The sequence below is a fragment of the Anarrhichthys ocellatus genome, unplaced genomic scaffold (assembly GCF_004355925.1).
Source record: "Anarrhichthys ocellatus isolate YVR2014 unplaced genomic scaffold, GSC_Weel_1.0 scaffold54, whole genome shotgun sequence".
Taxonomy (NCBI): Eukaryota; Metazoa; Chordata; class Actinopteri; order Perciformes; family Anarhichadidae; genus Anarrhichthys; species Anarrhichthys ocellatus.
Window position 1 is genome coordinate 1,119,670 of NW_022280084.1, and position 20,390 is coordinate 1,140,059.

The 20,390-nt window shown below is 42.3% G+C and overlaps 2 protein-coding genes across 6 annotated transcripts in view; both read right to left on the bottom strand.

Moving 5' to 3' along the window:
* Positions 1 to 1,044, bottom strand: LOC116396213 (gap junction delta-4 protein-like). The gene has a single exon (XM_031870676.1). It carries the CDS (start codon positions 1,042 to 1,044, stop codon positions 1 to 3), a length of 1,044 nt encoding a protein of 347 aa, XP_031726536.1.
* Positions 1,045 to 2,624: 1,580 nt separating this feature from the next.
* Positions 2,625 to 20,390, bottom strand: part of LOC116396241 (cyclin-Y-like) — an 18,409-nt gene continuing 643 nt past the window's right edge. Inside the window, exons 2-11 of one of the 5 annotated variants that reach the window (XM_031870725.1) lie at positions 8,228 to 8,302; positions 7,048 to 7,065; positions 6,744 to 6,778; positions 6,429 to 6,523; positions 6,298 to 6,333; positions 6,103 to 6,160; positions 5,739 to 5,858; positions 5,065 to 5,231; positions 4,352 to 4,514; positions 2,625 to 3,915 (exon numbers count right to left, since the gene is read on the bottom strand). In XM_031870725.1, coding sequence (XP_031726585.1) covers positions 3,799 to 3,915; positions 4,352 to 4,514; positions 5,065 to 5,231; positions 5,739 to 5,858; positions 6,103 to 6,160; positions 6,298 to 6,333; positions 6,429 to 6,523; positions 6,744 to 6,778; positions 7,048 to 7,065; positions 8,228 to 8,302 — 884 coding nt within the window. In that variant the 3' untranslated portion in view covers positions 2,625 to 3,798. Of the gene's footprint in view, positions 3,916 to 4,351; positions 4,515 to 5,064; positions 5,232 to 5,738; positions 5,859 to 6,102; positions 6,161 to 6,297; positions 6,334 to 6,428; positions 6,524 to 6,743; positions 6,779 to 7,047; positions 7,066 to 8,227; positions 13,855 to 20,390 lie in introns of those variants that run through there. The other 4 variants (XM_031870728.1, XM_031870727.1, XM_031870726.1 and 1 more) reach the window with 4 other exon arrangements.

The following is a 20,390-nucleotide window of genomic DNA, read 5'->3' on the forward strand; positions in this document are numbered from 1 at the left end:
CTACACCCATGCCCTCTTGTCTTTAGATTCACTGCTATCAGACCGTTGGCCTGAGTTCGCCCCAACTGGAGTGTACTGGTCCAGCTTTTTGACACCCATTGGTGTTGGCATCCTGGGGTCTGGTCCTCTGTCGGGACGGGGGGGCAGGTGGCTGTGGAGGACAAAGTGAGTTGGCACAGGAGCGCTGATGGGAGTGGGCGGCCGAGACGTCCTCAGCTTAGCGGTTCCATCATTCACCTTTGTGTGAAGAGGTTCATGTTTGAGGCCGTTCTTTGAGCTTTCACCGGGGCCGATTCTTCTGATTGAAAGGACGTTGCTGTCCTCCGTCGTGGTTGTCGTAGTGTCCACACTGCTTTGCTCCCCTTCACTCATCTCCTCCAACAACATCTCCCTTCTCCTCCTCCACGTCACCATTGCCTTCACGGAGCTCACCAGGTCCACCAAACTCAGCAGGACGGACAGGGAGGCCAAGGCCAGCATGAAGTTGAGCATCAAGGTCTTCTCCGTTGGTCTGGAGATGTAGCACTCGATGCCGGATGTGCAGGGAGCCTCGTAGCAGTGGAAGCTCCTGGGAACGGACAAACCGAAGAGAAAAAACTGGCTCGCGCCGAAAACCACTTCCAGAAGGATGCGTAGGATCACAACCAGGAAGTAAGCGCAGTAGAAGCGCGGCGCTCCCCGCTCACGTGGGAGGTTGTGAAGTGGGGCTTTGTGCGGGGACAGTTCTCTCGAGGAGTTAGAGTTCTCAAGGGTGAACGGTGACCCTCCTCGACTCCTGTCGCAGTAGAAACCTCCAACATAGGGATGCGACAACACGTTCTGCACGACGTAGGTTGCAAACAGCACGTGGGGAAGACAGAGGAGAATGAGGTGGAAGAGCCAGAGACGGAAGACGGACACGGGGGCAAATACGTCAAAGCACACGTTGGAGCAGCACGGCTGGATGGTGTTGTAGATGAACCTTTCCTGCTCGTCGCTGAAGAGGGTGAAGCCGGCCAGCAGGAGGACCAGCAGACGAAGAACCAGCATCAACATCCACCACATTTTGCCTGGAATGGAAAAGAAATGATCAAGTTACAATGAATGATAGATTACATGAGGATAGAAGAGAAGAAATATAGGATTTATAGGGTGAATAAAATAATCAAATGTATCAAACTAAACACAATGAAAAACAAATTGTTATGATTATTCCTAAATACATGAACATAAAAAGCAATAATTATAAAATATCAAGATCATGACAAAATACACACAAAAGAGTGACAAATTTCACATTACTTAAAAAAATAAATGACCAAGATTTAGTAAAAAATACATTGATCTTAATGTATTCTTTAATGCGCCTACACCGTTAATTATTTCCAGGGTTTCACAAGATTTAACTGTAATTATTTTGCAATCGATGACGGTGTTATCATGGCACAGGCTTAAATACAGTAATGCAACTAGTAGGCAGTAATTCACTGTAAATATATAAAGTCAAGCTAAGTTGTTAGCTCTTTACATTCACTGTTTATTTGGGTTAACACGCGTGTAATCATGATGATAGAGAAGATAAACATCAGTATACCAACACTGCCTCAATTCTAATATTGTGAACTACAAAAGAAAACAGCGTACCCATAAAGGAGACATTGTGGCTCATAGTGATGAAGAGTAGATCTTTTGCTCCCATCATCGTCATTGTTCAGCGCAGACCCTGATCCCATATAAGAGAAACCAGCCAGGACTCTCAAGAAAAGCTCCTTTACAACAAATCCATGAGGGAGCCGCTCCTGAGCCGCTGTCCCCTTCAACACTGTCCCAGGACGATACACCGCCGACCCTCAGAGCTCGCCACTAAATACAGTCACTTCCTTTTCTTACTGCTTCTCTCTGTTGTCTGCGGAGGCCGGGACCCGTGGAGGGAGCTATTCTTACCGGGCTGCCATCAAAGCATTGTTGGGATGTCGAGGCACCTGACGAGATGCTGACATACGTAGGCCGGCTTGTAATAGAAAATCATAAACCTGAGTGAGACCGCTAAATGGCATTGAGTCGTTCTCAAATTCACGTTTAGGAAATCATAACATCATAAGACAATTAGCGGTTATCAGTTTAGTAGATGGCAAGCTCAATGGCAGCTTAACCCTAACCCTGTGAAACAAAATGCTCCTCTTGTCACTGTCAAACGTTTATAAAATCTGCAAATCACAGAACCATGAGAGCACTTTCTTTCATCAAAAAATAAAATAATTCATTTCAACTCTTTATACATTATACAAAGTTCATTTGCAAAATAATTATGTTTAAGTGATCTAGTTTTCAGACATGTGAGAGAAAGAAGAGATGAAAGTTTGTCAGCAGCAATTAGAATTAGAATTAGAATTTATTGTGTGTTCAACATAATAATTTGGGGTTTTTAAATTTCTATTCTTTTAACTCCAAACAGTGACCATCTCAGGAACGAACAGCAGCTCTGTTCTAACACAGTTTTTAGTCGCTGTTTTAAAAAGCTGCTGAAACCCCTTGAACCCCGTGAGCACATGCATGCAGGTGTACTGTGGTTAAATGATCAACATCAATCACACTGATTGGCTGTGAAGAGGTCCGCTAGGAAATGAAGACACTGGAGAAGCAGCTGGTGAGCACAAGAATGGAGATTATTTTTATTTTCCAAATGCACTGTAGATGTAATGTTGAGTTATCTTGCTCTGTTATACTGGGAAAACAACAAAATGATCATTCCTTTTAATATTGCAAAACCATATCGCAACTGCAATACTATTCAATATAATCACAATTAGATATGTTTTAAATCCCCCCTCCAACCTGAAAGTACAGTTTAACCCTCAATGCTCAGATGTCCACTAGATGGCAGCACTGAGGAGGGCTGGTTCAGCCTTCATTACATGTTACAGCTTGAAAAACATAAGTGGTAGTAATTGTTTGATTATTCACGTCCCCCAAAATAGGAATGTATCTGTTGTCACTTTTTTCTATTATCTATTCTGTCCTCTTTCTTTCTTTGTAATAATCTTTGTTTATAGCCAAAGTATATATGGCGGAGCATCAGAAGATTAAACGTGAGAAGACTACCTGAGTATCGAGAGGTACACTAGAAATACTGTAAACCTTGAATACAAATATTCACAAAGGAGAAAACTTGCTAACACTTCAGGTATTCTAAGACATGTCAAAGGAAATAAATAACCGGTGCAAAGTCCAGTGCAACACTACTGTTTATGAAATCAGGCCGCTGCAACTGATCAACTCACATGATGAAAGGAAAATAAATAATACGCTTCGCTGTTAAGTTGCAGGACCATCTCAAAGGCAAGTTATGTCACATCTTTTAAATTAGATAAAACCCCGAGAACATTCAACAGAGCGTCGATACATTAAGACACGGTGCTACGTCCTAGGAAGTTTTCTGGAGTCTCGCAGGACTTTCTCAGTTGGTCCAAAGCTAGATTTGTCCCCACGGATGATATAGAAACACCGTCTCTCCTTCATGATCAGAACAGTTGAGGCACTGTGAAGGCATCGGGTGAAGTCAGAAAGCCCCTCTGACGTTCACTACAGATGTGGTTTCACCTTCTCGCCTCCAGAATCCACGGTGTGAAGGTCCAGAAGCTGATCTCAGGTTTCAGTCACTGTTCCGCCAAGATCCACGTCTTGGTATTATCTGGGTATCCAAACTGACATTTCTGAACTCGGCACATGCCATGTCGGTACGTTTCCACTCGTGTGTGTTCCTCGGGTTTTTCTCATCCAGCCGGTGCCAATGTTCAGTACATGGCAGATTAATGGTGGTTAGGAGAGGATTGCAGGGACCCATCTAATCCCACACAGATTGTCCGTGCTGGCCGAGCGCTTCCTGGCAGCTCTGCGCGCGTCCTTGTACCTGTCATCACATAACCTGGAAATAGCCTGAGACAAAGGGAAAGGGTTTCTTGTGAATTCTACTTTCAGTATTGACAGTTTCTGTCTGAGGAGATGATTAAAAGAACACATTAAAAGGGACTAAATTCAAAACTCAGAGCATTAATATAGCAGCAAACTGCTATTTGCTATGTAAAGATAGAGTGGAATGCCTGCCTGAGCAGAGAATGTTTACAATTATTGTGATTGCTCAATGTTCTATGTCTTTATCTCTGCTTTAGATTACCATCAGTTAGAAAATAACGTTTAAAATCGTGTGTAAGGAAAGCACTGCTTTCTACTACAGTGTCTTCTTCCATACTACCACTGGGGCTGCCGAAGTAAGAGATCCTCAAATTCTACACATGTCAGCTTTACATCTAGTCGTTGTTTATTTTAATGAGGAAAGTGATAAGAAACCACTGAGTGGTTTGAAGCACCTCACCTCTAGTTTCTGGGCCTTGTCTCTGCTGAGCGGCTCCAGGGGGAAGCTGAGGTTGTTGGACTCCGACAGCGATCGCAGGTCAAAGTAATACTTGGCGTAGACACTGGACGGCACGTTGATGTTGAACTGCAGCAGCTCCAGAAACTGCCGCTCCAACTCGTTCCTGTCGGAGAGGAGTGAGCTGGAGGTTCATTCATGAAAAGATGTTCTACATCACCTGACTGAACCGCTGGCCTTCTGGAACAAACATGTCTCCATACGGAATATCAATACAAGTCCTCGCCTTTTATCCATCTTTTTATTCCCAGGCGATCATGACCAGTCCTGGCAACTGGAAGGTTTTAACGCGAGGTCAAAGAAGTTAAGTTACTACCTTCCAAAACAATAACAAACAAATGAAGACAAAAATATTTCTCACTCAACACAGCCCCATCTCCAGCAGTCTGCTGTTTACCCCTCAAGGGTCAAGTGTTTCTTCATTTCCTCCACATTGCTTTAACACATTAATACCAGCGTCTGTAAATCTTTTGTCCTTGCTGTGATGAAATCTTTGATGTAAGACCAAATCTACAAGAAAACTATTTTGAGGGATTCATCTTCGTCGTCCCCTTTTGTTCCGGTTCTGAGCTCAGCCCTAATCCTAATCCTAATATGAATCTGAACCAAAGTCCTACACATAAAGAAACCAATCCCGTTTCTTAAAATAAACTCACATGTCCTCCACAGTGATGTCCTTGAGGATCTGGCAGTAGTCGACGTTCCAGACGGCCTGGTCGTCCCAGACCTTGGAGGCCAGCAGGATGGCACCCAGGACGATCCTCTTCCAGTTACCCGGACCGATGTCGATCTCTGCGTAGGTCAGGAGCCTCTCCAGGTAGATCTGCGCAACAACGCGGATAAAAGGGGGACGTCACTGAAAGCTGGCCATGAAAGTAAAGCAAGTAGGCCGTGATTTAAAAAAGACAAAATAAGAAGCTATGAAGAAGAATAGCTGCAGGCCGAACAAGTGTTGGTGTCAGGAGGTATGCATCCGCTCTTCCATGTATCACATCCTGCATTCATCACCGGCCTCTGAGACCCACCGACACACGCAGACGACATGGCATTTTTTGGGATGCACAGTCTCGTCGTCGCCAATTTACACACATCCCTGGCTTATCTCAACACATCAGGGTGATATGTCCCCCGGGGCCTGAACAGACACTATGTGATGGTGTGAGTGTGAGGGTTTGAGGCAGGTCGCACCTCACTGTAGAAACTTTGGAAATGCTTTTTCTTGCTTCTGTTTTCCATGACACAAGCCAACCAGAATGTACATTTGTGTATGTGTGTTTTATGTTATGATCCAGGACATTAAGGAGGATGGAGGAGGTTAAAAGAATCTCACCAGTGTGACGATGGCGCACTCGGCAGTGAGCTGAGCGGAGCTGAACAACGTCCTGACAAACCGGTAGATTTGCTTCTGCTCTGGGTCGTGGTGGTCGTAGTCCGGCGGCACCTCTGATTTCTGGGGGAAGAGATGGAGGGAAGAGGTGAAGAGAGGAGGGAAAGATTTGGGTATAAAGAAGGGAGGAAGGGTTAAGAAAAAGACATAAATGAGGAGATTTAAAAGCACAATGACTTCACTGACACAGTCAAGAATCTGCCCCAATACTAACAAGTTAAAAGGAGGCCAATCGAACGGGAATCAAAATCAAAATAATGCAGATATTTGCGCAAAATGTATTTTATGAAAACTAATTCGGTCTTACTGAAAGAGGATGAAGCTTCTCATCAAATATATCCACCAGCATTCCTCCTTCTGTTTCCCTGGCATGAGATACAAAAAGTGAAATTGTGGATTTCATTAAATAAGACTTAATGTGAAGCTTCTAGCTGTGAAATTGGTTAAACTCGGAAACATGTTAATACATCAGTGTCTGTTGAAGATGACTGAGGACCCCTACCTGTTCTTTATATGGTAGTAAATCGCCAGTGACACACTGAATAGCAAAGAAAGCAATACATGTGTTAATATGTTTTAAATACACTACAACTGCAGAGAATACTTTGGATATCTTCCGATCATGCTTTTTACCATTTGATGGTGTTTTTGAGGTTGGGCTGGCTGACTGTGTTCTCGTCTAAGAAGATGGTGGAGCAGGAGTTGTATTTCCGCCTCGACGTTCCGTGCTACAAGCACACACAGACACACGCACACACACGCACACACACACACACACACACACACACACACAGTGACTGTTATTAGAGTGTACATGTTGTTGTCTGACCCACATAGAGCAGGGTGTCGTGCACAGGGGGAATGAGAGTCAGGCAAAGGGACACATTCTTGTGTTGCATGTTGTTCTTTTTTTTAGCTGGAAAGGAATTGTAACAGATGTGCACTTACATTATTGATGAAGAGGCTTTTTCGTTTATCTCGCACTACAGACAGAAAGACAGGTTTGTCAGTAAATTCAATTTATTCTGCTTTGGCAGCAGCAACCAGTATGACACGCTGCTATCACAGGAAGCACAACACAGCGACGGGGTAGCACACCTCACAACGTTAATCGTGATATAGAAAAAAAGCGGGAAGTGTTGAGACAACATGGTTAAATAGCAAGTTAGAACGGTTCGAGCTTCAACAGACAGAAGAGAAATGCGCTGTTACACCGCTAGGGGGAGACAAAGTCACACTCAGGACTACTCACCATTCCTGCAGGGCACCTCTGAAAAAAGAGGAACCAAAAACCTTATTCCATGTGCAGCAGAGTCGCTGGGTCTGTGACAGCAGGGCCCAGTTACACAGCAATAGTTCTGCTCTTTCCTAAATACAACTTCAAGACAGACTTTACCTGTTGCATAAAGCTTCCCTATGAGTGACTAATTCAAGACTGATTTAGATAGTCTGTCAAGCATTATGGGTGAAATAAGACACTTCAGAGGAGGATGTGTGGGATGCAACAGCAAAAGTGACACCACACCAAGTTTGTGATTAAAATAATAATTAGCTTAAAGTAATGGATAAACAGTTCAGGTAGTTAGCTAATGGTTAGCTAAACGTAATGAACAGATTAACTAGAAATGATGGGTAAACAGTTGGAATAAGGAAGACGGAGGGTGGATCGCTTACATGTTTCCCCCAAAGACAAAACCAAATATTGCAAATGACAAGTAACGATATTGGTAACTTTCAATCTGAAAATGCTCATTCATGTATCCCTCTCATGTCAGACATCATTCATTCTTTCTTTGTTTTTTTTGTAGCTGGCTGAATATTCATCAGATGGCACATATATGCCTAATCTCTGAATGAAGAAGTCTATAAGCCTGTGCAGAAAATGTAATGATTTAATATTAAATATGATGCAATGCCAAATCTAATATCTGTATGACACAAAGGATTACATTTAACAGGGAAAAAAGCATTTATCATCTGCTTCAACATCACAAAGCTTGACTTGTCTTGCTGTTTGTTCCCCCGGCCTCTTAGACAAGCGATGATCTCATGCTGTGGTGTTCATGGCTCTAAAAACATGTTAATATTTCCTCTGTCACAGGATGAACGAACTCCCCCACAAAATGCTGAAGCTCTCATTCGGATGCCCCCGGGCAGCGGCATAAATTAGTAGTCATCAGCTGGCCACAAAAGAAACTGCTCTGGGATCAGAGATCCAAAATATTCAGTATTACTCCACTAAGAATCTTTTTATTTTCATCCAGAGCCTCATTATCTTCATCATATTTCATTATCGTGTGTGTTCTGTGTGATGCATGCATGTCAAACTAAGACAAACTTGGTGACACTGACTTCACATCTAGTTTGCATTAAAAGGACAAATTTAAAAAACGGATAAATTCGGTCACATCCCATAAAACGGAGCTACTCACCGTCGTTCTGGGATTTGCTGAGGAATATGGTGCTGGCCCGCGGATGGTCCGATGGATTGTACGCCATATTCAACTCTGGCAAAACACAAAGCATTGGTGTCACTTTGTGAAATGGGAACAATGATCAGGAGACACATACACTACTATAGTCATAGTCAAAATCTGCATGTTAGCATCTGTGAGAATGTTAGTATGCTGACTCTGGCATTTAGCTCAAAGCGCACAGCTGTACAATCTCACAGAGCTGCTAACTACTGTAGACTCTCAGTCTTCTCTTCTAGATGACATAAAATAAAACAACACAGCTAATTAAAAGAGCTCTTAAAATGTATTTACAAGGTGACAAGATTCCCCTATATTGTTCCATGTGTTTCCCTTTGTAGGTCTTTATGCTTATTTTGTATTCCGCCGCGCTCACAAACACACCCAGGCATGATTCATGTTCCCATCGTGGCCTGAGGGCACGAGTCACATACGCGTCTGTGTCTGTGCACATCTTATAAAGCACGAGTGGAGCACTCAAAATATATGAGCCCTCATCACGCACGCCAAAAAATGCTTTTTCTTGCAGGTAACAGTTGCAAGACAACGGTGGTTAACTGAAACCGCTGCTTCCTTTACTCTTTTTCACAGCCAGCACCCTTTAAAAAACTAAAACCAGCTGCGGCGTTCAGGAAATCAATGGACTCCAATCTTTCCACTGTGGTCTAAGCCTTAGTATTTTGCACTCCCAGCCTGAACTTTACATTTGGAGAATTGGAATCCAGCAGCGCTCTCCTTCAAGTGAGATACATGCAAAGTGGTAGCTTCTGGTGCACTCATCGTTAAAAAATGCCCGGCATGCAGATCTGCACTGCTAAATGTTCTGAGTCCTACACGATATGACTGCAACAGACCCAGATTAAGAACCAGGGTATTTGATTACAATGCAGACATTCGGGGAGCGGCGTGGCCGATCATCTGTCTCAGCGACAGCAGCTGCTGTGGGACGACTGTCTGTAAGGGAATAAAATAAATACCACTGCTGTTAGCTGTAACAGAGGTATGCTAACAAACGGGCTTCTCTTTCTAACCACCAGACCAGCCTGCAGGCTGTATTCAGGTGAATCTTGCCATGGCTCCGCATAGCAACAACATGATTCATGACCTTCACCACACTCATTTTAGTTAAGATATCATTTCCAAAACTGCTTGATTTTTATCTAATTAACAAAAAGGTTTTGTTTTGTCTTTCAAACTCCCAGAGTAGTGTTGTTTTTAAAAGATTAAACACTTGTGACTGACAGCAGAGACATGTTTTCTGAATGGAAATATTAAAGCTAGGGTTGGTAATCTTCAAACAACATGTATCATTCCATCCTGCCTGTCTACCTATCCACCTGCCTTCTTGCTCATTGTGCGTCACCGGAGTCTTCCACAAGCTGCTAGCTTGACAGCTGTGAGTACCAACCGGGCAGCAACCACCGGTTCCGAAGAGTAAAGCCAATGCGGAAGTGTTTTAGAACTTGCATTCTCTCCACTGACCAGCAGTTGCAAAAAGGCAATCCACAAACCAAAAGGGTGACGTCACGATGACTACGTCCACTTCTTATATACAGTCTATGGTACCAACGAAAGCCATGTCCGGTCTTTACGTTCATTTTGAAATGTTTACGTTCATAATAATAATTTCGGGGGAGTGGCTTTGAAGGGAGGCCTGAAGGGACGGGCTCGTCAGTGCCGCCGCCGTTGCCGCCTTTCCCGCTAAATGTAACGACTTTTGGAGCTACTGCTGCTAGTTACTGTCATTGGAAAAGAGTTAGCAACACCGCGCTGGGTTTTTCAGTTGGATCACTTTCTCTAAAGCTAGCGTACTCTTGCTAGTTTATCTACTTCGCTTCATAGCACAGAATACCAGAGCAGAGGGTGAGGCAACCCTAAAGACACCTATAGCCACTTGACAAACCTGCTGGTGATGATTGGTGAAGTGTTACAGAAGGCCTGTCTGAAACATCTGTGCATTTCACTCCCCTGAAAAACAGAATGAAAAGAGCATTCTGGTAGATTTTGGTGTGCAAACTCTTTTGTGTATACACTCATTTGAACCCAAATGCCACCTGAACACAGTCAACCCTGCTTACCCCACCAGGCTGAATGGTCTGAGCTTGGATTAGACTTGCGACAGTTTAGCACTTTATGCAACAGTAATCGGGGGGTATCGCTGCATCCGGCCGATTTCAACACGTTCTCATATTGGAGCTTAAACAGGAGCTGAGCTGGTGTTCAGTGTGAGATCACTGGCCCAGTTGGGGTTCAGCATGAAGGATTCCCAATTGACTGAACGAGAATAAAGCATTCTGGTCTAATGTTACACATTTATCTAAACACTGCGAGGAAGTTGCATGTGCAGATAAACACGAACACAGGCCAGTTCCCGTCACTGTGGAATCATTTCTCACAGGTGACACCGATGTGTCAAATACATCACACACGTGTCAAACAAGGGTCAAGGCTGCCAGTCACACAGAGCTGACTTAGCTTTGCACTTCAGTCTACAATAGAAAATAGCTGCCTGTGTGTTAGGAGTTTTTGTAAGCCTGTATGATGGTAGCAAAGTTAGGCTTTTGAATGTTTTCTTTCAGCTTTTTTTCAACAGCAGCAACAGGGGTTTTGGTACCCTCTGAACCCCAAAACCCGGGGTTTTGTTTTCTTTAAACAATCGCCAACACTACACCGTTTGTCTTAGCCAGAAGCTGTACAAAAAACGTCATTATCGTCAGATTTCCATCTGTCCAACATTCTTTGAAGACACCATGTGCGACGACCTCTTCCGTCAGAAAACGCAACCACAACAAAGCAAAGCATTTCATCAAAAACATTTTATTCTACATTTCTCATTTAAAAACTCGGCCCGAATACACATTTTGATTTAACCAGATACTGTAAAAAACATAAAATTCTGCGCTACTCAGGGCAACTAGGAAGCTATGATTGACTCGGGTGAGTCCAACAATCACGTGACAAAAATTCAGTGAAACTTCGGCTAAACTGCAGGCTACTGATCACGAGGAGAAGAGGAGACGCTGTAAATAGAGGTTGTGAAAATGTTAATAGTTCAATGTATGAAGCACGTACACAACACAAAAACAACAAATGTTTTAAGCATTAAACCATTATCATGATGTAGAATTCCCATAAGAGTCTCAATATCTTGTCCATATGCAAATCCAGGCCTACCGAGTGGAATTCCCAGAGTGCACAGCAGCTGGTGTCGAGTGTTGATATGTGATATTCAGCACCTCCAGTACACTTTAACGAAGACTCACGGTTGGCATCTGCACAGTGAAACAGGAGAAGCTAGCAAGCCTACCTGTCTGCCTTACTGCTCTTACATAATGAATTAACAACAGCCGCACCCTGCTCTTAACGGCCCGATCACTAATTGCACTATAGCGTTTCTAGCATTGTGTTTATTTTAAAATGTCCTTGAAATCTTTTTAATTCGGCAGCACACAGGGCTGCTGGTGGACAAGCGTTCGATCTTGCAGTTTGTATTCTGTGCCTGTTTGTTTCAAGCATCTTGCTGCGTCAGTGTCTCTGTCCTTAAATGTGGCGGTCTCAGCAACATGGCGCTGCTATCTGTTACCACAATCTGTTTTGTTTTGAGGCTGCATCAACCTTATCCAGTTTTCCCAATTATTTACTTTAGGTCTATGACATTCAAACGTCTTTCAGGGTTTTGTTAGATTTTCAGATTATGAAGTTGAAATTTACAATGTACAGAACTTTAAAAAGTTCAATATTTTTACCTCAAAGGGCCAGATGGACAATTTCTCAAGTGACCACATCTCAAACTTTAATGGTACTAAATCAAAAAATTCGGAGCATAGGCCAATCTATGATAGAGGGATTGCCTCCACGCGATGAGCCAGCGGCTATAAGCTAACAGTGCTAACAGCAAAAACAGTGCTGACAGAGCTAACATTGTTAACCTGAGCGCTAAGCTTCCGCAACAACGCCATGGGTTCGGGACGACGCATCGCCGTACGAGCGCAGTGCAGAGCGGCAGCGATTAGCTAGCCAGTGGGGCACACATAATGGGACTAACATGCACACGAGAACGGACTGCACAGAGACGCTCGGATTACAACACACACAAGGAGAATGACTTCATTATCTGCTCAGGACGCCATTACTCCACAATATCTTTACACGGCAAATCACTATTTGCTGCTATATTAATGCTCTGAATTAAAAATGTAGCACCTTTAAATATTACTTTTGGCTTTTTACTCAATCTGCCTCTTTTAGCTAATCCATTGTTTAGTTTACTTATTAGTTTAGTCCCGCAGGTCTCAATACAAAAGCTCTGACTAGCCAAGGCTTCCTGCTGACACCAAAATGGCAGAGACGCTAAGTAAACTATCCGGTGAAGAAAATAGACCTTCTAGCATCTATAAACCAAATGTTGGCCGGATTGGATGTGTGTTAGCAAACATTCTAGCCATAAAATCAGTTTCTACCACGCTTGCTATTGGTTTCCTCGACTGTATCTTGTGTTGAACATCTACGTTAGCTAGTTTAGCCCAGTTGACTTCAAGCTAGCCTAACTTTCTGGGTAAGATAGCAATTACAGTCACAAATTAAAACTTTAGTTATGGTTATTTTTTGTATTGTAAATGATCGGGCTTTGCCTTCTGGGATTATTTCCGCCTCAGGAGCAGCTCTGCCTCTGGAAACTGAGTTGCATCTACAATGTGAACGTGATCCCAGTGTTATTGTTGGAGTCTGTGGATGAGCACGAACCCTAATTCGCTCCCATGCAGTCGACGAACATGTTCACTGTTCAGTCATGCTTATGAATCTATGCTGGTTTCATTTTACAGAGACGTTTGGATTCCTTTCAAATGTGCTACACATGAGTGTGTTGTGCTAAATCTATGGTGAGTATGGTGATTGACTGCTGATATGTTATCCTGATAAAGGTAACAATGCTAGAGGTCTAGTTAGATGGCATTGGTTGTAGTAGCTTTGCAGGATTCAGACAATTTATGTATTGAATATTACAATAAGAATACATTTAGGTCAGATAGAGATTAATAACGTCAGTTTAAAAGAAATCTGGTGAATTGTTGGGCCCTATTGCTAGTGTTGCACATTTGTTCCATCTTCATTTTCATGTCACCCGTCAAACAACAGGAGGATGTCATCCTAGCCCCCTTATACTGTTTCAACACACGCATACAACCACACACACACTGATCCCAGGCCTTGAGCGGTACGGACCCAGTTTATACAAATAGAACTGACCTGCACACACATGGCCCCATATGCCTGGTGCGAGAAAAGGGAGAGCACTGATCACATACACTTCTTCTTTTACATGACCAAGATCTTTTACTTATAATGACGGTAATCTAATTTTATTTCCAATCTGTATTGATGACAGGACCCGTATAAGGCATAGTTCATTCTTTTTGTCCTTTAGCGCCTCTAGGTGGTGTATCCTAAGTCAACGTATCCTAATACAACGGTTCACATGATATCTTACTAAAAGTCACTCTTCATTTTTTGGGCGTTTTTCTACGAGAAAGCCAGCAACACGTGTCAAGTCTTTTCAAATTAAACTTCCGTCTTCACATGAAACAACTCAGTTAAGTTTAGGCAACAAAACTACTTAGATAGGTTTAGGAATAGATCGTGATTTGGGTTAAAATAACTTCCGATGTGGCGTTACTGAAGTATGCAAGTTACGTGACAAATAAATCAACGTTGACGTCTCGTTTCACGCGGGGAACGAACAGCGGTTAGCTTTTTTTGGATATATCTTTTCAACTTTCTTTGGGATGAGATGAGAAAAACATTTGTGATTACTTTTGAACTTGTAGCGGGGAGTGTTGAGTACAAATAGGAGAGAGAGAGATTAAACATTTGAGTACTACCTGGGTGTACTGAACTTCAAGGGGTTGGACCAGGGTCACAGGGCCCAGTCGGATGACTCATACTTTTGTTTGTAAGCAGTCAGAACTGACACTCTCCTGTAATATAGTCTTTAGTCATGTAAATCTGATTGTCTTTAAGTGTTTTCTGTCTCGACAACTCAAAGCCAACGTGACTTTCTGAAGTGATAATTAGTGAGATGAGGTGGTGTTGGATGGGACTGGGGAGCAAATTATTCCCATTAATAGTCAATAAATCAAACAAGGCGCTTCTCCTGTGAATATCCTGACCCTGAAAGGAGTAATCCATCAACAACAAAGGTGGAAGAACACAAGCATCTATTTTCTGACCATTGATTTTGGGTGTTTTTTTGCAGCTCAGACTTTTAATAGATCGGTTTCCTCTCCGCCAACGTGGTGAGCGGAGCCAGTCTTCTGCCCCTGGTGAAACACATGGCTGCTGCTGTAAAAACAGTAATAGGGCTTGATGTGGCTTCTACAGTGGAAATAATTAAATGCATTGTGCTACTTCAGCAAAATGCTGTTGCATTACTTTATTCCCTCTGGACCAAACTTTCAACCTAAACACAGCTGGAATCAGCAATGTGGTTAGCTTTTTGTTTTGATCTTTTAACTTAATTCGAGGCCCACAATTTTATTGCTCTGGAAAGTGCTTTATGGCACACACGGCTTGTTAAAATACTGTACATTTCTCCCTTATTTCCACACCTGTGTCCTCTGCCATGCATGTGACACGGGGTGCCGTGATCTGGATGAAAAGGATAACCCCGCATGACCAAACATGTTGTTTGATGTGCCGGCTCTGAGCAGATGAGAAGCAGCTGATTAGAAAAATGAATTAAGAAGAAAACAAGAAAGCGGGGGTGGGGCACTGTGCACCATGAATGAGACACTGAATGAAAATGACCTGCCCATGTGTGATTATGTACATTTTAAGCATTCGGATGTGCTCCGTCTGTCATGGCAACATGCACCATCCCCCTCTCTTCTCTCCTCATCGATGTCAATATCCTCTCTGTTGCTTTAAATATGTTCTATTAGTTTGCTCCATACAGCCCACAGCTTCCACGGCTCCCCACATCACCTCTTCATGATATTCATGATATGACTAATTGCAATGCAGTACTAACCTCTCCAGTCATTTCAAACACACCAGTTGTCCTAACGCACCACCTGATTAGCAACCTATATACACACACCTGCTCTCAATTTGACATCCGTGCAAGTCGTTTCCTGCACAGCCCTGTTCCTCTTGATCTATTATGCAAAGATGAAAGATAAGCTTCGTGATTGTAGATGTCGCACTATAACTAGTACAGTCAACCCAATAAAGAGGGGAATAAACAAGAGCTTAAGTTCAAACATAAGATATCCATTTGGGAAGTTACGGCACATGCACCGACACGTCAAATAATGTAACAAACAAAAATAACATTTAACTTTGACATTTACCAACTTTTAATCCAGCTATCCAAACTATCACAACACAAGGTTTACTAAACACTGGGGAGCACCCCTCCACACACTGCACCTACAGAGAAGAGCCTCAGCTGATGCATGATGCCTCACAGAGGGAACAGTCATCAGTCAGAGAAACACAGTGGGCTTTGTCAAAGAGATGCCGATCATATGACGGCTACGTCTCTCTTTATCTCCATCCATCTTCTGCATCCAGGGGGGCCAGTCAGTTAGTGTCTCTCCATTAAACAGAATTTTCCCTCTACCCCAGCGTAGTATATATGTGTCAACTTTCATATTTATATTCAAAATGTTGGGTTTTATGTGTTCCCCAATAGGAGAACACAGTGGAAATGTGCAATTATCCAACTACAGTCTCGTGAAATAGTCTATTATATTATACTCTTGTGCCCAGGACCTAGAATCCTGTTTTGTTTTGTTTTTTTCCTTTTTTTCGGGGTGACATTTAGTTACAAATCGAAAGTTAGGTTTAGGCAACAACCACGTAGTTAGGTTTAGGAAAGCCGTCACAAACATTAGTTTCAGTCAACAAAACAAACGCAACAAAACCACAACAACCCTCTGTGACACGCCATGTGCCATTATTCTGTTATTTTCAGTTATTGGTATAAACAAAACCTCTCACTGCATCACATCAGCAAAAGATGAACAATTTAAATTTAGTGTGACTCAACTAAAAGACTTCTATCAATTTATAATCTTGATTTAAGATTTTTAGGTGCGGGGCCGCCACAAAGTTTACATTTGGATATCAGAGTGTGTCTATAAATAAACTGATTGTATTTTCTGACTTTCTGAATTCCTGTGAATGAGATTCAATAGAGAGCATTTTGTCTATATGTCTATGTTATTAACACACTGTCTTCATATTGCAACGGCATTAGTCATATATTTAGTGCGAGAGCTTGTGACCAAGATTTGGGCATTTAAAAAAGAAAAAAGAAAAAAGCTCATCCTTCAGGTCAAAGAATGAAAACACATGCTGACAAAATAACTGCACCTTTCATGACAATATGAGAGCCATGCAAACCAGTGAAAACCTTATTTCTCCCAAACTAAGCTTTCTGCTGAAACTCTATCTAGCATTACAGCTCTGCCAACGCTTCAAGGCCGCAGGCCAGTGAAATGATGGTAATGGTGTTGTGCAGTGAGGAGATTATCTGTTCTTAAAAAACAGACGGTTCTGGGAGGTCGTTCTAGGACTCCAATAGTGATGTAATAGTCCAAACTGAGAGAGACACAACTGTCTGCTGTGAGGGCGTGGCAAAGCATCTGCTGATGTTTTACTAAAACTGACTGAAGTCATATTGCAGTTAGAGCTGTCCTTCCAAAAATAACACATCACACTATTTACTCGCTGAGGTTTCCCATGACTCCTTAAATCCTGTTAACCTTTTTATGTGTGAAAGCTTGTCCACCTTTTTGCATGATGATTGTTAAAATTGTTATTGTGAGCCAAAGAAAGCTAAGGATAAGGAGAAAAAACACAAAATGACAACAAGAAGCACACGAAGTGAGCAGAAACACGAACCAATCAGTTGACAACAATCCAGCAAAAGAATAAGAGAAGGTAGAGAAAATATGGGCACACAAAGAAATAATTAGACATTAGACAATTTCCCTTTTTCTAAATTGTCCAAAGGATCATTGTGTTCATCACTTCCATGTCATGTTGGTGGGGTTTGGGATAAGATAGAGGGGGCTCTGTTTTGTGTTGCTGAATTGTTTAATTTATCACCATTATTATTATTAAAGCTCAAAAATGTTAATTAACTTCCATGTTTCGTGCCTGAGGACCCCCTTGAGGATGAGATGGTGCATCTCAAGGGGTTTATCCTAAAAAAGACAAACTCTTGATAAGGTGTACTTTGGTGTTCCATATTCGTACTCCACCATATCTGAGGTTGGACTCATTCATTAAGCAAATTAAAAGATTCATTGAAAAATATTCCCTTGTGCTCTCACGTAAAATCTGCTCCTGCCATTGCGTTGGCCATGACGCTGGTCAACCTCTCTGTGGACAGAATTGGCTGCCACTATATGGCTTGAATGCAGCGGGCCCATTCCAAAATTCTACTGGGATCAAAATCGAATTGTACTACATCACACCCATTCAATTAGCAGCAGATGATGTCTTTGAAAGCAGCGCGTTACGCTCTAAATTGAGGCGTTAATTCTTGGCAACCATGCGTCCCCGGTGGCTGCTGCTATCTGCTCTGACACAGGCTCACAGCTGCCTCTCCGGGCTTTTCTTTGGGAGGGGTGAAGACTCTTTCTGATGGTGCAATCCATAATGAAGCCCACTAATCTCCATCTACCGTACTGTCTGTGAACTAACATAATAGAGCCGACACATTAGACACGCTGCGGTTTCAATCACCGCACCACTGCCGAGACAGACGGCCTCTCAGCACGAGTCGTCTTCAGCCCCGTCAAGAAGCGCCGGTCGACTGTTAATCACCCGTCTTTGAGTCTTCTTCATGTTGCTTTTTCCGCTCTGGTTGGAGAGCATCTGGCAATATATGCATCCCATTAAAGTCAATGATCCAAGACGTTGATTTAAAGACTTTCCTGATGCTATGACACCAGCCCTGCCAAAGACACCGTGGCCATAATATTAACAACATAAGCACCCACCATAACGCAAAGCACTCCAGTTAATAGCAATCACAATGGCATACAACATGTAAGTGGCATACACTCCTCAAGTTTACGAGAGGGAATGACATTACTGATCAATAAAACACAGGTCCCCCGCCATGCTGACGGTGTAAAGGCATCCACTCTGTTTGGTAGTAGACAGTGAAGACTTGACGCTTCCTACAGCAAAGTGCACCAACTATATATATATACATACATATATATATATATATAATACCCTTTATTGATGTGTAATCAGCACTGAAGATCAGCACGATCCTCTTTTTCTCGCAATAACGACTCCAAGTACATTTGTAGAGTTTTGGTCCAAAAAACAACCCAGACCCTTTCTGTTTTGAGATCACTTCCTGAGACTGGGCCAGATTTAGTTTTAACACCCAACAAACTGCAAAAAAAGCCCGGCAGTCACACCTACTTTTATGTAGCGATTCAACAGCTGTACGGGGGTTTGAAAGTAGGCCGAGTTTGAACTTCTCTCTCGAGCTTTCTTTTTTCCCCCTCAGTCGTTTTCGTCAAGAGCAACACCGTGAATGCCTTCAAGGAAAGACTGTTCCCATCAGTCCCATTCCTACAACGTTCTTGAAAAGACATCAGGGAGACAGTGGGATGCAGCCAAGAAGAGCAGCAGGTTTTTATAACACTGACGGTTATAACAAAAGGCTAATGGAGACTATTAAAGGTCATCACACAAACACATGTCCGCCGCCTTTAACCTTTAACGTTAGCTTTTTACTTCTGGTGATTGCATTTACGCTTCAGGAATCATATAAGTAGTGTTCATTTGTGAAGATTATATTGTTGAACAAAACATCATTAACATGAGTTTATTTAATAGACTAAAAAATGGGAAAAATCCCATTGGCTGTCGTCGAAGGAACCAGTGCGATGGTAACTTCTGGGACTCTATTACCTCAAGATCTAATTCTTAAATGAGTCGATATGTTGATACACTTTGAAAAATACGGGATATGCCCAATAACTATTCAAATAAAGGCAGACTTGCTGATGCTGTATTATGCGACACAAAATTTCAAATCATGCTGGCCTTAGAAAGAGTCACCATTTCTGATAAAATGTGTCGTATACAGCTTCTGAGAAAAACCATTCACATGTAATTGTCGGCTGTCGGCTGAAAATAAGCAACCCATTTAGTAGACACTTTCCAGTGTGAATGGGTCAATTGTAATGCATATTAGCATGTGTGAATGGAGGGGGCTGCGCTCCATAGCTGCATTTTCTTTCATGCTCAGGCTGAAAACAAAGAGCAGCACAAAGGAGTCTGCCCTCATGAACGGGACGCTGCCCGCACATCAGCCTGCAAGGACACATGGGAGTGAAAACACACACATGACTCTTCCATGTGCCTGGCCGCACCGATGGCTGACATATTTCTGCCAGTTGCTGGATATCGCAGGGAGATGAGTGTGAACAGAGGCAGCAGCGATATGAGAAGATGTAATAGAGATCACTCGAGAGGTCAAGAGGCATCATTCAAGATTTAAAAATGAACGATCTCTTATTTTGATGGCTGTAGTGGCTCTATAGAAATACTACCTTCTGCCCACAGTATATAGTGTCCCAAGGCTACAATATACAGTTTATATTTAGTTTAATACTCACATATAACAGTGGATCTGGTATTCAATATTGAGTTAAAGTTTCATTTTTTTTTGCTTCTACTTGTTTTCTGAAAGTGTCCTCGTGTCATGTTTTGGTGACTTGAAGACATTATCCACAATTGTATTTCATTCAGTTATTAGTTAAATCATATGGTATTTAGAGTCCATACACGTCACTAACAATCACTATAATATACAGTGCCCCCGAGCCACATGGCCCTATATGTAAACACATTGTTTGAGTGGGTTGACATAATTTTCTTTTAGAAAATAAACATATTTCACTCAATTGAAATGTAAAATTGCATTTTAAAAAGGTCACATAAAAAGTATGTTTGCTCTCGTAGCGAAGAGCAGCTCATCAATAAACATACTTTTTTTTTGGTGTAAAAATGTTTTAAATGTGTTCAAACATTAGATATTGACAGAAAGTGTGAATATGATATATATATATATATATATATA